This window comes from Pristiophorus japonicus, chromosome 2 (assembly GCF_044704955.1).
Source record: "Pristiophorus japonicus isolate sPriJap1 chromosome 2, sPriJap1.hap1, whole genome shotgun sequence".
Taxonomy (NCBI): Eukaryota; Metazoa; Chordata; class Chondrichthyes; family Pristiophoridae; genus Pristiophorus; species Pristiophorus japonicus.
The window spans coordinates 239,911,611-239,928,137 of record NC_091978.1 but is presented as its reverse complement, the minus strand read 5'-3'; the positions used below and the strand labels follow the sequence as shown (position 1 = coordinate 239,928,137).

General features: G+C 44.4%; 1 protein-coding gene across 1 annotated transcript in view; it reads left to right on the top strand.

Moving 5' to 3' along the window:
- fras1 (Fraser extracellular matrix complex subunit 1) overlaps nt 1–16,527 on the top strand; it is a 757,390-nt gene that overhangs the window by 377,564 nt on the left and 363,299 nt on the right. The window contains exon 13 of the mRNA XM_070871094.1: nt 9,991–10,134. Within this exon, the coding sequence (XP_070727195.1) occupies nt 9,991–10,134 (144 nt within the window). The remainder of the gene's footprint in view (nt 1–9,990; nt 10,135–16,527) is intronic.

The following is a 16,527-nucleotide window of genomic DNA, read 5'->3' as shown; positions in this document are numbered from 1 at the left end:
GGAGCGGGAACAGGAGCGCGGGTCGGGTCCAGTTGGGGAGGCGGGGAGCGGAAACAGGAGCGCGGGTCGGGTCGGGTCCAGTCGGGGGGTGGGGGGAGCGGGTGTCGGGTCTGGTCCGGAGGCAGGGGGGAGCGGGTGTCGGGTCTGGTCGGGGGTGGGGGGGAGCAGGAGCTGGCCGTGGGAGGAGCCTTATTCACGCAGCCCCAGTGAGGCCATTTAGCCAGGGCTAGGGGCTGCGTGCTTCGGGCGCCTCCCACACAGTTCGGCGCCTGGAACTACTGCACTTGCGTGCCCACTGTAGCGCGCATGTGCAGAGGTCCCGGCACTGTTTTCAGCGCAGGGACCTGGCTCCGCCCCCCCACAGCTCGTGCTGGCTGCGCCGAGGGCCAGAGGACCTGCAGGGAGGTGGAGAATACGGAGGATTTTTTTAGGCGCACTTTGTGGCGTGAAAAACGGGCATCCAGGTCGGGACTGCGCTGTTCTAGGCGCGTGTGGAAACTTGGGCCCAATAAGTTAACAGCTGCCAATAAACTTTGTTTTGGCATTTATTGCATAAAAAACCCTTCATGTCGTTTCCATACTTAATAAAAATAACACTTATTAACATGTTAACGAACATGATACACCAGTTTACCCAAAACTTATCTTAGCCAGTGATATTATGCCCTAATTAAAACTGTAAAATTGGTTACTCGACAACTGCTGTAAAACTTTGTTAAAAAAAGAAAAACTTTAACCTGTTATAAATGTTCCGAACATATTGTGATAATTATAGGTAAGAAACAAATCATATACGAACAAACTACGATAAAATATTGCAATTTCTTTTTCAAAAAATAATTTTTGTCCTGATTTTTTTATAAGTAGTGTGTATAGAAGCGATTGCATAACAGCTCAAAATATAATCTTACACTTGTATATTAAAAATTGGGTTAAAGAAAAACAAAGAAATTCATTCAATGGGAAGAATGAAGCCTCTGATGTGCATTAACCAGAGAATTGAAGTCAGGCATCATCTCCATTGTTGCAATGCCAAGCACTGCTACAAGGTGGTTATCACTCATCAAAGATCGATGTCTTGATTTATTGAATTTTAGCACAGAAAATGTCTGCTCGCATATGTATGTTGATCCAAACAGCACGAGCATTTTCTGGGCATGAGCCTTGGACTTTGGAAAGCTCTCTTCATTGAGAGTGGCGTAAAACCCAGGAAGCGGCACCAATTTGAATTGCTCGGCAAGCAATGAGTCACATTGCAGGTCGATGGGCTCGAGTTGGAGGTCACATGGAGCGATGTCAATATCAAATGTGAACAGCGAGGATACCAAAGATAGGCCATTTTCTATCATTTTTAAATCCTGGAATCAACGAGAAAATTCAGCATGCAAGTCGAGCAGTGACGACGTACTGTTTCAGCTTTTCATCGCAAATCGTAATCTGATGCAAAGTGGAAAAATGGTTGAACTGCTTGTTTTCCATCTGACAGGAGAAAAGGAGTAACTTCGACATAAATTACTTCATACTGAAATGCAAATCACAAGCAAAAAGCCCCTTCCCTTGCAGTCTTAAATTCAGTTCATTCATGTGGCCCATGATATCAACGGCCAATGTAAAATCAGAGAGCCAATCTGCTTTGGTTACTTGTGGGAAATGCAAATCTTTTTCTTTCATTTTCAAAAACAAGCCAGCCCTCAGTTATCGCACTCTTTTTAAAGCTTTACCCAAACTAAGTCATCTTACGTTGGTATGGTATAGAACATCCATCAGCTCGGATTCAGATTTCTCAAGCAGTTATAAATTGCCCGTGATTTAATCCTTTTGTTCGAATGTAGCTGACCACTTTTGTAACTGTGTTCACAACATTGCTTAGTTGTACCACACTTTTACAGAGAAACTCTTGATGAATAATGCAAAGTAGAAAAATTATTTTCTGTGCTGGATTTGTTTCTGTGCATGGTCTTGAATCCAATATATTTGTCTGTCAGATTTCGGTTTCCATGGTGGTCACTCTCACCAATTTTTTTCCACTCCACTCCTAATTTTGACATGCACTGATTTACAGCCTCCAATAAATCTTTTCCTGTTGTCATACCTTTCATTGACTGTATTGATCTGAGAGCTCAAAATTTTTGTTGATACCTCGAATGAAATTCAACAGCTGGGCAGTGTCTTTGACATCACAACTCTCACCGAGTGCCAATGTAAAATAGGAGAAATTGTTCACCTCACTTTTCAACTGCAGGTCCAGGTTCTCAGAGATATTCTCGACACATCTCACAATAGTTCGACTCAACAAGGAAATGTTCTGGAACTGCTTTTCCTTGTCTGCGCACAAAATCGTGGCAGAATCAACCATACTTTAATTAATAAATTCTTCTTCAGGGAACTGTTTGCTGCTGTTGCCGATTTTGTGTGCAATCACGTAGCTTGATCTCGTAATTCCATCCTCTGCCTTTGATAGTCTTGTGAAAAGAACTTAAAAACTTTGCTCTTTTTGCATATGAGCAAACATGTCATCAGTTTTCTTTGCTTTCTTTCCGGCCAGAAAGTTTTTGTATTTGGATGCATGCTTACTCTCAAAAGGCCGATTCACATTGTATTCTTTGAGCAATGCCCCACTTTCTATGCAATTAAGTAAACGGCTTTTCCACCCACATCGTTAAAAAAATATTGAGAAGTTCATTCTTTGTTGAACATTCTGCTTTGATGAGCTCATTTCTGAATTTTGGTTCGGGTTCCACCGTATTTTTATGGTCGGACCTGGCACTAACTTCTTCGATAAGGTACCCCATAATAGACTGATGAACAAGGTTAGAGAATGTGGAGTCAGGGGATAAGTAGCAGAATGGATAGCTAGCTAGCTTCAAGACAGAAAGCAGAGAGTAGCGTTAAAAAGTAGCTATTCACAGTGGCAGAATGTGGGTAGTGGTGTTCCACAAGGATGAGTGCTGGGATCACTGTTCACAATTTATATTAATGATTAAAACACAGTCACAAACAAAATCACAAAACAATTTCTAAATTTGCAGATGACACCAAATTGGGGGGATACTGAGGAGGACTGCAACAAATTACAGGAAGACATTAATAAACTTGCAGAATGGGTATATAATTGGCAAATTAAGTTCAACACAGATAAATGTGAGATATTTTGGTAGAAAGGATAAGGAAGTCACTTATTACTTGGAGGGTACGAGTCTACGTGAGGTACAGGAATAAAGGGATCTCGGAGTACAAATACACAAATCACGAAAGTTGTGACACAGGTCAGTAAGGCCATAAAAAAAGCAAACCAAGCACAAGGGTTTATTTCTGGAGGTATAGAATTGAAAAGTAGGGAAGTTATGCTAAACCTCTATCGAACCTTGGTTAGACCACACTTGGAGTACTGTGTATAGTTCTGGTCACCATATTATAAAAAGGTACATAGAGGCACTGGAGAGAGTGCAGAGATGATTTACATGGATGATACCAGAAATACAAGGGTATACATATCAGGAAAGGATGAACAGGCTGGGCCCCTTTCTCTTGAAAAAAGGAAGCTGAGGGGTGACCTAATAGGGGTCTTTAAAATTATGGAAGTTTTGATAAAGTGGATACAGATTGAATGTTTCCACTTGTGGGGATGAGCATAACTAGGGGCCATCAATATAAGATCGTCACCAAGAAATCCAATAGGGAATTCAGAAGAAACTTCTTTACCCAAAGAGTGGTGAGAATGTGGAACTTGCTACCACAGGGAATGGTTGAAGCGAATAGTATAGAAGCATTTAAGGGGAGGCTAGACAGCATATGAGGGAGAAGGGAATAGAGGGTTATACCGATAGATTTAGAGAAGGAAAGACAGGTGAAAGTACAAGTGCAGCATAAACGCTGACATAGACTGATTGGGCCGAATGGCCTGTTTTTGTACCATATATTCTATAAAATCCTATGTAAACCTATTTAGTCATATCAAAATCAATGCACCCCAGCAAGACCTAAATCGCTAAACACTCAGCAAACAGTTTATGTGTTATTGCACGCAAGTTCTTTGGATATATTAATGGGCTAGAATTTCCAAAAAATCCGCCATCGCCGGATTGCCGCTCAAAATACCGCTAAGATTCCCAAACTTTCACCAGCGAAAAATTCAATTAAAAAAAGAAAAAAATAGGCCCAACGAAAAAAACTGAACCTTGCACCCAGATTCTCAGCGGAAAATGGAATCTTGGGGCGATTAGGCGGTTCTAAAAAAAAATGGCTAATAATTACTAAAATTTACACCGAGGCTGCGGGTTGGGCCAAGGAGGAGAAAACCCCCCCAAATATTTTTTCAAAAAACTTAAATAAAAAAAATCAGAAAAACATTCTCAGGACCCTTTTCACTTTAATCACTGCAAGAGAATTTAAAAATAATTATTAAAAACCCATTTACTTACCATTTTTTGCAGGGCTACTGACCTACCGCCCAGCTCTGCTGCTTCTCATGGGCTTTTTTTTTCCCAACTTGCCCACGGGCCACCGCTGAGCCAAAAATCAGGCGGTGGCGGTCTATGGATGGTGCACGCCGGCGATCTGCTCCCCAGCGGTACTTCGAAACCGCTGGCGGAACTCAGCTGTGGAAATTTTCGCCCAAAACCGCTAAGAAACTGGGCGGCGATGCTCTGGAAATTCTAGCCCATTGTTCTTGTCCAGACCTTTCATCAGCTTTGTTAGATACTTTTTTAATGTTTTAAAATGCAAAGGTGCATAGATAAAAATCCTTTAAATTATAATGGGGGTTGTAGATCCAACTGGATTACAACCTGCTTAAACCTGCAAGATGTGTTTTCCTTCTCAACATCTTTAATCAGTTTCAAATACACTAAACTAGCCATTCTGCTACATGTAGGGAGTAAAGGCTTGCTGCAGACCCGGAGACTGAAGTCTTTCACCCCGTCCAAGGCCACATGGTGCGCGCACTCTCCATTGATGGCACAGCATGGCTATAGCTTCAAATTGCTATAGCCAAAGAGGGCAGACTTCATGTGACCCGTCACCCCACTACCCTAACCCCCCCACCCTTAACCCCAACCTTCCCACGAGGCCATCGGTCGCTTTCCCGGGCTCTCCCTTCACACCCACCCTACCGATAAAGTCTAGGCCGGCCCCAAGACCTGCCTCACCCCACCCCCCAAGGCTCTTCCCACCATCCCCCCAAGGCTCCCCCCCACCCAAGGCTCCTCCCTCCACACCCAACCCCCCACCACCTAACCAGGCTCTCCCCGCTCCCCTCCCAAGATGCCCTACGCCAAGGTTCCGCACCCCCTTCCAAGCGACCCCATGTTCCCCCCATCACAGCTCCCCCCCCCAAGGCTCCCCCTCCACCCACAAGGCTTCCCCTCCACCCCCAAGGCGCCCACCCGCCCCCCCCCCCCCACCCCCTCCCAAGACTTGCGATCGTTGCTGAGTTTTGCCTTCTCTAGCTCGGGTACATGAAAGAAAATCATAGCATCCTACTGGGATGAACTAAGTCGTCAATAAGGGATCAAATCAGGAATTTTCCTAATCATTGCAGTCAATGGAACTGAATATCAGGGATTGCATATAACGGGCGGCCGATCCAATACCGCCCGTTTTGTACCTCTGTCCGAGATGAATTTCTAGGCCAGTATCCCCTCCATCAGTTCACAGATACACTTTTTTGCTTGCTAACTGTGTCACAATTTATGCTGGCACTCTTGCCCCTCTCCTCCTAATAAGGGGAAAAAGTTGCTGGTGGATGTAGTCTATCGGCCCCCGAACAGTAGCTACACTGTTGGGCGGAGTATAAATCAAGAAATAATGGAGGTTTGTAAAAAAGGAATGGCAATAATTAGGCAATTTTAACCTTCACATTAATTGGACAAAGCAAATTGGCCAAGGTAGCCTTGAGGAAGAGTTCATAGAGTGTATCCGGGATAGTTTCCTTGAACAGTACATTGCGGAACCAACCAGGGAGCAGGTTATCTTAGATCTGGTACTGTGTAATGAGACAAGGTAATAAACAATCTCCTAGTAAAGGATCCTCTAGGAATAAGTGACCATAACATGGTTGAATTTCAAATTCAGTTCGAGGGTGAGAAAGTTGGATCTCAAACCAGTGTCACAAGCTCAAATAAAGGAGTCTACAAAGCTATGAAGGCAGAGTTGGCTAAAGTGGACTGGGAAAATAGATTAAAGTGTGGGGCGGTTGATGAGCAATGGCAGACATTGAAGGAGATACGTCATAATTCTCAACAAAAATATATTCCAATGAGAATGAAAGACTGTAAGAGAAGGGATAACCATCCGTGGCTAACTAAGGAAATAAGGAATGGTATCAAATGGAAAACAAGGGCATACAAAGTGGCCAAGACTAGTGGGAGGCCAAAGGATTAGGAAACATTTAAAAGCCAGCAAAGAACGACTAAAAAAAAATAGGGAGGGAAGATAGATTATGAAAGTAAACTAGCACAAAATAAAAAAACAGATAGTAAGAATTTTTGCAGTTACATAAAAAGGAAAAGAGTGGCTAAAGTAAATGTTGGTCCCGTATAGGATAAGACTGGGGAATTAATAATGAACAGGGAAATGGCAGAGACTGAACAAATATTTTGTATCAGTCTTCACAATAGAAGACACTAAAAAATCCCAATAGTGGCTAATCAAGGGGCTATAGGGAGGGAAGAACTTGATACAATCACGGTCACTAAAGAAGTAGTACTCAGTAAAATAATGGGACTAAAGGCGGACAAGTCCCCTGGACCTGATGGCTTGCACCACAGGGTCTTAAAAGAAGTGACTGCAGAGATAGTGGATACGTTGGTTGCAATCTACCTGGTTGCAAAATTCCCTGGATTCTCGGGAGGTCCCAGTGGATAGGAAAACCGCAAATGTAATGCCCCTATTTAAACAAGGAGGCAGACAGAAAACTATAGACCAGTTAGCCTAACATCTGTTGTTGGGAAAATGTTGGAGTCTATTATTAAGGAAACAGTAACAAGACATTTGGCAAAGCATAATTCAATTAAGCAAAGTCAGCATGGTTTTATGAAAGGGAAATCATGTTAGACAAATTTGCTGGAATTATTTGAGGATGTAACGAGCAGGGTAGGTGTGGTGTATTTGGATTTCCAGAAGGCATTCAATAAGGTGCCACATAAAAGGTTACTGCACAAAATAAAAGTTGACGGGGTTGGGGGTAATATATGAGCATGGATAGAGGATTGTCTAACTAACAGAAAACAGAGAGTTGGGATAAATGGGTCATTTTCTGGTTGGCAAACAGTAACTAGTGGGGTGCTGCAGGTGTTGGGGTCTCAACTATTTACAATCTATATTAATGACTTGGATGAAGGGACCGAGTGTAATGTAGCCAAGTTTGCTGATGATACAAAGAAGGGTGGGAAAGCAAATTGTGAGGAGGACACAAAAAATCTGCAAGGGATATAGACAGGCTAAATGAGTGGGCAAAAATTTGGCAGATGGAGTATAATGTAGGAAAGTGTGAGGTTATCCACTTTGGCAGGAAAACATTGAAAATCAAATTATAATTTAAATGGAGAAAAATTGCAAAGTGCTGCAGTACAGGGGGACCTTAGGGGTCCTTATGCGTGAAACACAAAAAGTTAGTATGCAGGTACAGCAAGTAATCAGGAAGTCAAATGGAATGTTGGTCTTTATTGCAAGGGGGTTGAAGTATAAAAGCAGAGAAGTTCTGCTACAATTGTACAGGGTATTGGTGAGGTCATACCTAGAGTACTGCGTACAGTTTTAGTCTCCGTATTTAAGGATGGATATACTTACATTGGAGGCTGCTCAGAGAAGGTTCAATAGATTGATTCCGGAGATGAGGGGGTTGATTTATGAAGATTGGTTGAGTAGATTGGGCCTGTACTCATTGGAGTTCAGAAGAATGAGAGGTGATCTTATTGAAACATATAAGATAATGAGGGGGTTCGACAAGGTGGATGCAGAGAGGATATTTCCACTCAGGGGAAACTAAAACTTGGGGACATAGTCTCAGAATAAGGGGCCTCCCATTTAAAACTGAGATGAGGAGGAATTTCTTCTCTCAGAGGATTGGAAATCGATGGAATTCTCTGCCCCAGAGAGCTGTGGAGGCTGGGTCATTGAATACATTTAAGGCAGAGATAGATAGATTTTTGAGCGATAAGGGAATCAAGGGTTATGGGGAGCGGGCAGGGAAGTGGAGCTGAGTCCATGCTCAGATCAGCCATGATCTTATTAAATAGTGGTGCAGGCTCGTGGGGCCAAATGGCCTACTTCTGCTCCTATTTCTTATGTTCTCCCTAATTCAAACTTGCACTCCTCTCTGCTCCCACTGTTCAGTCTGGTGCTGTTCTCCTTCTTCAACTCCCCCGCTTCATGCAGGCATCCTTTCCCTTTCTCCATTCAATTTGACATGGTCATTTTTCTCCTCTACCCTTCCCCATTCAATCTGTCACTCGCTTTCCATCCCTTCTAAATAATTCTAGTGCTCTCCTTTTCTTCCTCCCTAGCACTGCTTGTGACTTCTTACCGCTTGACTCACCCACTCCCAAAGCACTGCTCTTTACTCCTGTTGTAGCTGCTGCAAATGTAATTGAATGCCATGGAACTTGTGGGCATTAGTTCACAATCTTGAGAGAACATAAGAACATAAGAATTAGGAGCAGGAATAAATCATACGGCCCTTCGAGCCTGCTCCACCATTCAGTAAGATCATGGCTGATTTTTGACCTCAACTCCACTTTTCCCGCCCTATCCTCATATCCCTTGATTTCCCTAGAGTCCAAAAATCTATCTAGCTCAGCCTTGAATATACTGAATGACTCAGCATCCACAGTCTTTTGGGACAGAGAATTCCAAAGATTCACAATCCTCTGAGTGAAGAAATTCCTCCTCATCTCAGTCATAAATGGCCAACCCCTTATCCTGAGTTTATGCACCCTAGTTCTAGACTCTCCAGCCAGGGGAAACAGTCTCTCAGTATGAATTTTGTCAATCCCCCTCAGAAGCTTATATGTTTCAATGAGATCATCTCTCATACTTCTAAACACCTTAAGAAAATCACTTAAGTGCAATCACCTGCAACAGCAACGACAACGGAAGATTGGAGCTCTGGAGGATGAAGTGGAAGAAATCCCGTCCACGCTGATATTCACTCGCAGTTCCAGATGCACGGATGGTGCTCCCAAAATACTGAAGGCCCAAATTTGATGAAGGCTTCTGCCCGCCCAAGTGCCGCCCAAAGGACCGCCGATGGCTGCCGAGGTCCCTGACGGTTGTTTGGGCGGGGTTTTCATCAGCAAGGTCCCTCGAAGGTCGGCAGGTGGCAAAGCAGCAACGTACGCTGCCAATCTGAGCGGGAGCTGTCATTCTTGGTGGCAAATGCGCTTGCCGCCCAAGTGCCGCCGAGGAAGGAGTCAGGCCCATGGAGGGTCAAACACCTAAAAATAAAAAGCATTGAAAAAAATTTTAAATCTTGACGACCTTCAGGGGACCGCATACAGGTAAGTCCCTGTAAAGAAATAAATTAAAAAAATGTCATTAACCTGTTTTCCCCCGTCTTCACACTTACCGTTGAGGACAGAGCAGCCTCCACACAGCGGTCCTCTGCCGTCCTGCCGTCGACTCCAGCCGCATGAATATCGCATCTCGGTGGGCGGGAGTGTACTTACGCGCATCGGCCATCAGCGGGCGCTTCCCGGTGGCTTTCCCCTCCCGCCCACTGCAGGCCACGTCAAAAGTGACACTGGGCGGTTCGAGCAAAGGAATGTCAGCATCAGTGGGCAGTAAGTTCATCAATTTCGGCCCCTGAGACTCTGCATCAAAAGCAGCGGTTGGCATATATGCAAATATTAAATAAATATTTTTTTCAAAATCATAGCCTCCCCTCACTCAGTATTGTCTAACGATTAAACGGTGGAAACAAAATGTCTGTAGACATGCTTTGTACCCTATTACAAATGAATTATTGACTTTACTTTATTACTTCTTTTGTAGTTCAGTGCCATGCCGATTGCCTGACCTGCACACAGTCTCCTGATCATTGTGACATCTGCTACGATAAGAGCAAATTCTTGCAGGATGGTCGTTGTTTGCAAAGCTGTAGCCCTGGATTCTACAAGGACGGTGGACTATGTAAGGGTATGTGCACATTCATCTGCCTTTCTTTGAAATTCCTCTTTGTGATACTGGCAATAATTTTTCCAGCATCGAATTAACATTTACCTTTAGTTTAGTGATTGTATGCTGACTGAAATCTTTGTCAAAGATTTGCTCATGGATCTATTGAGAATTTAAGAATTACACCCACACCAAAAACTTTTAAAACAGACTATTTTGCTATCTTGTTTATCACATCAAATGTGCAATAAATAAATACTTCTGGACAAGATAAATGTTTAGGTAATAGTTGAATTGTTGCACTATTGGAGTCTATTGGAAGAAAATCTTTTCTGAATATTAAATCTCCCTTTCCCATTGTTTTGAAAATGGGAATGTATCTTGTATCTGCACGGGTTCTCCCTTTGGCTGTTATGTTGTCATCAAATCTGACAGATGTCCATTAAGCTCTACCTTTTTTCATCAGAGGCATTTGGGAAGTCTCTAACTGCATCCATAAAAAAAAACTGTCCAAGAAAACAAATGTCTCCTCAATAACTTACAAAAATCTTTCAATTCGATAAGCACTAAATGACATTCCACTCACAGGGTTCTTTATAAGAAAAGGGTAATTAAAACTTCATAAACATCTGTAAACCAGTAAACCCCCAAATATTTCAGGCCTCTAATGATTGTGCACATGTGCTGGAGGACTGGAAAGTGGAAAATGCAGTATCTGTTTGTAAAGGGGAGTCTGAGCTAATCTGATTAGTTACAGTCCAGTTATTTTAACATCTGCGATGGGAAAAATGTTAGCGCTGGATTGCCGCCCAAAAGATCGCTAAGATTCTTAAATTCATACCAGTGAAAAATTGCACAAAAAAAGGAAAAAATACCGCCCGGTGAGAAAAATGGGTCTTACACACAGATTCCCGGCGGAAAAGGCGATCCTTGGCAAATTGGGTGGCTCTTAATCAAAAGGGGGGTAATTACTCAAATTTAGTCCGAGGCTGCGGGTTGGGCCTCGGAGGGGGGAAAACACACAAAATATTTTTTCCAAAAAAGATAAAATAAAAAATCAGAAACATTTTCAGGACCCTTTTCAACTTAATCGCTGGAAAAGAATTATAAAAAAACCCTTTAACGTACCTTTCTTTACAGGCTACTTACCTACCGCCCAGCTCCGGCTGCTTTTCATGAGCATTTTTTTCAATCTTACTTACGGGTCACCGCTGAGCCCAAACTTGGGCGGTAGTGTTTTTTTTCTGGCGGTATATGCCGGCGGTCCGCTCCCCGAAACCGCCGGTGGAACTCTTTGTGAAAAGGAGTGGAAATTTTTGCCGGGTAGTTTTTCGCTGAAAACCGGCAGAAATGGAGTGGAATTTCTAACCCTTAGTCTTTTATTAAGGATGAAATTACAACGTATATAGATAAAGGGAAAATAGAAGTAATCAAAAGGGATGGTCATGCTTGACAAAATTCATAGGATTCTTTTAGAAGGTAACAGACTTGGTAGATGGGAGAAATGCAGTGGATGTAGTGTACATTGACTTTAGGAATGCCTTTGACAGGGTACCGCATGAGAGAATATTAGAAAAGATTAATAGGCATTGATTTGGGGGAGGATAGCAAACCAGATTAAAACATGGTTAGAAGGGAGTAAACAGAGCATAGAGCCCAGAAATTCGAGTGCGCCCCTTTTGAGGATGGCAACACTCGCGAGACGCCAGACTTTGCACCAGGCGCAGAAGTCTCACCTCTCATGATAAATTGGGGTTGCCATCCCAAAAAGGAAGTGCAGCACTAAATCAAGCGGTAGCGGGGTGCACGGCTCAGCAGTGCTATGCACTGGGCTGGTAGCGTTGCCACATAGGAGGGGCTCTTCCCTCAATTAACCTGGACCACTGGGGAGTGAGGGTGCCACGCGATCAGCCCGGCCCTCAAACCGAGTGGCGGGCTGAGCGATCGTGGCACAGACCCTGGTCCAAAGCGGCAACGGTGCAGACAAGAAAAGCGGACTTTCTTTTAGGAGCAGCCGGCCACATCCCCTTTAAATTTCGGGGCGCAACACCGTAGCGGGAGTGACGAATTTAGCGGGAGTTGTTAGTGGCGCTGTGCCCGGTCACAAAACCCTTTGCGCCCCATTAGGCCCCCCACCCCCGGGAGGTGCAAATGGCCCGAATTTCTCCCCAGGAGTTAAAGACAGTTCTTCAGAATGGTTGGAAGTGAGTAGTGGTGTCCCATTGGATTTTATTCTGGGGCTACTTTTGTTCACTATATATCAGTAATTTGGCCTAGAGGGAGTATTGTTTAAATTTTTAGATGATGCCAAAATAGAAGGCCTTGTTACTTGTTTAGAAAAAACACTTGTAAGCTGCAAAGGAATATTGAGAATGAATGGGGAAATGGTGATGCGAGGCAGTAAAAAGAATAACAGCAGTAATTATACTCTGAATAGAAATAGACTTGTGTTGTGGAAGAACGAATGGATTTGGGGATTCAAAATTACATAACATTAGAGGTAACACCTCGGATTGATAAAAACATGAAAAAGCTAATGGAATATGAGAAAATGCAAATACGAAGGAAGACTTGAAAATTTGTGTCTTTTTTTGTTAGGACAATAAAATTAGGACAATAGGATAGAAGTGTTTAAAATTATGAAAAGATGGTAGAGAGAAGTAGGTTGTTTCCGATAGTTAAGGGGTCTTCGACGAGGGGCCATAGATACATGATTAAATGTAAGCGATTTAGAGCAGAGAGCAAGAGAAACTACACACAGAAATTTGTGAGGCTGTGGAATTCACTTCTAAGGTTAGTCGTTGAGACAGCAACTATGTCAACATTAAAGATTCGTTTGGATAGCTGGATGAAGGAAAAGGGGTTGAAGGCATATGAGAATATGTTTGGTAAATTTGATTAGGACTATTTGCTTGTATGAAGAGTAAATGCTGACACAAACTAGTTGGGCCCAATGTCCTGTTTCTGTATTGTAACCTCTATGCCTTTCTATATATTTGAATTCCATAAAATAAAGGAATCAATCACTATACTACACTATATTTATTTGGATTTCTTGCATGATTCCAGGTTTAATTAATTAACCTATGGAGAAAGGCAAAGGACATGTAGAAAGGTCTTTTGTGTAAAACGATTCAAGAGAACTAGAGGACATAATTATAATCTAAAGAACCCTTGAGCACCACAATTTAAAGAGTCATTCTTCACACTCAAACATTATAAAGGATGATTGTTCCTCTTGCAGGGTGTGCATCTGGGAAATTGCTGGTGTATAGCCTGAGATTATCTATTCATTTACTTTGGAATACATTTATGTTGCTTGGTGAAATAGTTCAGTATTAAATTAGACAGATTCCCTGCATCAGTAAGGTGTTGAGCGATATAGATTTAGGTTAGTAGATAGAGGAAAGAATGGTTTGATTGGGATCTTTCATAGAATCGTGAGCTGTAATTTTTTGACTGGGGGTGGGGGGAGAGCAGTAGAGAGCGGGAAACTTGAAAGCCTGATTGACAGCTGGCTTCCAGTCGGATGGGGAACGCCAGTGAAGAGGCCGCAACCTCAGGTAGGTGTGAGCCCTGACCCCGGAGGGTCCGATCTCTGGGGGGGTGGGGGTGGAATGGGGGGGAAACCCAATCTGAGGCATGAGAACCCCGGCCGGCCAGGCAAATCTGATGCTTCCAGCCTCATTATCATATTTAAAGTGGCAATCTGCCTCCTGTCCCGCCTGAGTTAAATTCAGAAGTGGGTGGGTTGGCATCAGGATTCAGTTTTTTAACACTTTAACTTCCAACCCGACCCCAACCCACCCATCTTTTGGAGTTACAATTTCCCCATAGAATCAGTGAATGATACAGCACAGAATGATACATAGATCATTGATATTTCAAAACTTGAAAACCTAATTAGTTAAATAAAATACAATAGAAATGGCAGGGCAAACAATGTGTTGCAGCTGTAGCATGTGGGAGCTGGTGGGCACCAGTGTGATCCACAGTGAGCACATTTGCAGTAAGTGTTGGCAGTTCAAGGAACTTCGGCTCAGAGTTGATGAGCTGGAGTCCGGGCTTCGGACACTGTGATACATCAGGGAGGGGGAGCGTTAACTGGATGCTGTGTTCCAGGAGGCAGTCACACACCTTAGGTTAAATACTTCAAATTTGGTCCATGGTCAGGGACAGGAGAGTGTGACTATGAGTGAGGCAGGTATGGGGATCCAGAAGGTAGCATTGGAGGAGCCTCAGCCCTTGCACTTGTCCAACAGGTACGAGGATCTTGCTCCTTGTGTGGGCTGCAGGGAAGATGAGCAAACTGACCACAGCACCGTGGTATAGGGGACAATTCAAGTTGGGGGAGTAAAGGAAATGTAATAGTGGTAGGGAACAGTATAGTTAAGGGGATAGATACTGTTCTCTGCAGCCAAGATGTGAGTCCTAAAGGCTATGTTGTCTGCCCGGTCGGTGTCAGGGTTAAGGATATCTCCTCTGGGCTGGAGAGGAACTTGGAGTGGGAAGTGTCATGTATTCAACCAGCATTGTAACCCATGTATAAACTGACCTAAGTTGTACACCGTGAGAACACTGACCACTAGGTGGGAGACACTCCTAACCTGGACCTTCAGGTATAAAAGGGGAAGCTCCACCCACCTTCATCACTTGAGTGCTAAGGAATAAAGGACAAGTCACAGACTGACCTTCTCTCAAGCATGGGCCTCGTGTGCATTTATACTGTGTAGTAAGGACGTATCAATGGCGACAAGAAACTGGGATTTAAACCACGCGAGCATGGCCACTAGCAGAACAGACGAGAGGTACTGTGTTAAGGAATGGTTGGGACAGAGATTCAACATTGTTAAAGCAGCACACAGTTCTCCAGGCAGACAAGGGCAGTCAGGCATGCCCCAACATGTAGTCGAACCCAGAGGGGGAGTTCGACAGAGACAATGGCAAGCTGAACAGCGATTCACGCCATTGCAAGGGACAATGCGGCCAGTAATGGGGCCATCAACACCTGTTAATGGTGCACTCAAGGACAATAACAGGGGCAGTCAGGGACGATCGACGGCAAGGGACCTTTTGTTTCAAACCGCAACTCATGCTGGAGGCGTGGAGGCATACATTCAGCCGGAGTTTGCAGAGATGAGCAAAATACCTGCAGAAATTGCAGAAATGGACACTGGGGGAAATCGCTGGAAGCTAAAGTTCAGCGAGTTCATGTGGAGCACGTATACAGTTCATACACCAGGACGCCACCGATAATGATGAAAGTGCTCCTCAATGGCATCCCAGTATCAATGGAGTTAGACACGGGTGCCAGCCAGTCCCTGATGGGTATCAAACAGTTCGAAAAGTTGTGGGCATCCAAGGCCAGGAGGCCAAAATTATCGCCGATTGATGCACAGCTACGAACTTACACAAAGCAGATCATTCCGGTGCTAGGCAGCGCCACGGTAGTCGTGACCCACAAAGATTCGGAGAACAGGTTGCCACTCTGGATTGTCCCAGGGGACGGTCCCGCACGACTGGGGAGGAATTGGCTTGCTGTCATGAACTGGAAATGGGGCGATGTCAATGCAATTTCCTCTGTGGAGCGAGTATCATGCTCACAGGTCCTGGACAAATTTGACTCATTATTTCAACCCGGCATTTGCACTTTCATGGGGGCCAAGGTAGTGATTCACATCAACCCGGACGCCAGACCAGTACACCACAAGGCCAGAGCGGTGCTGTACGTGATGCGGGAAAAGATAGAAGGCGAATTGGACCGCCTGTTGAGGGAAGGCATCATCTCGCCAGTCGAATTCAGTGACTGGGCGAGCCCGATTGTGCCGGTGCTCAAGGCGGATGGGTCGGTCAGGATATGTGGCGATTACAAGGCCACCATCAATCGGGTGTCACTCCAAGACCAGTACCCGCTACCGAGAGCGGAGGACCTCTTTGCGACGCTATCCGGTGGCAAACATTTTTCAAAATTGGACCTGACCTCAGCTTACATGACCCAGGAGCTGGCGAGTGAGTCGAAGAAGCTGACCACCATCACGACACACAAGGGGTTGTTTGAGTACAACAGATGTCCGTTCGGGATTCGCTCGGCCGCCGCGATCTTCCAACGAAATATGGAAAGCCTCCTCAAGTCGATTGCAGGGACGGTGGTTTTTCTGGACGACATCCTCATTACGGGTTACGATACTGAAGAACACCTCCACAACCTGGAGGAGGTGCTACGCAGACGGGACCGGGTAGGTCTGCGACTGAAAAAGGCAAAGTGCGTCTTCCTTGCTCCAGAGGTAGAATTCCTGGGGATGAGGGTAGCAGCAGATGGGATCAGCCCTACTGCATCCAAGACGGAAGCGATCCAGAGAGCACCCAGACCCCGTAACACGACGGAGCTGCGTTCGTTCCTGGGGCTCCTGAACT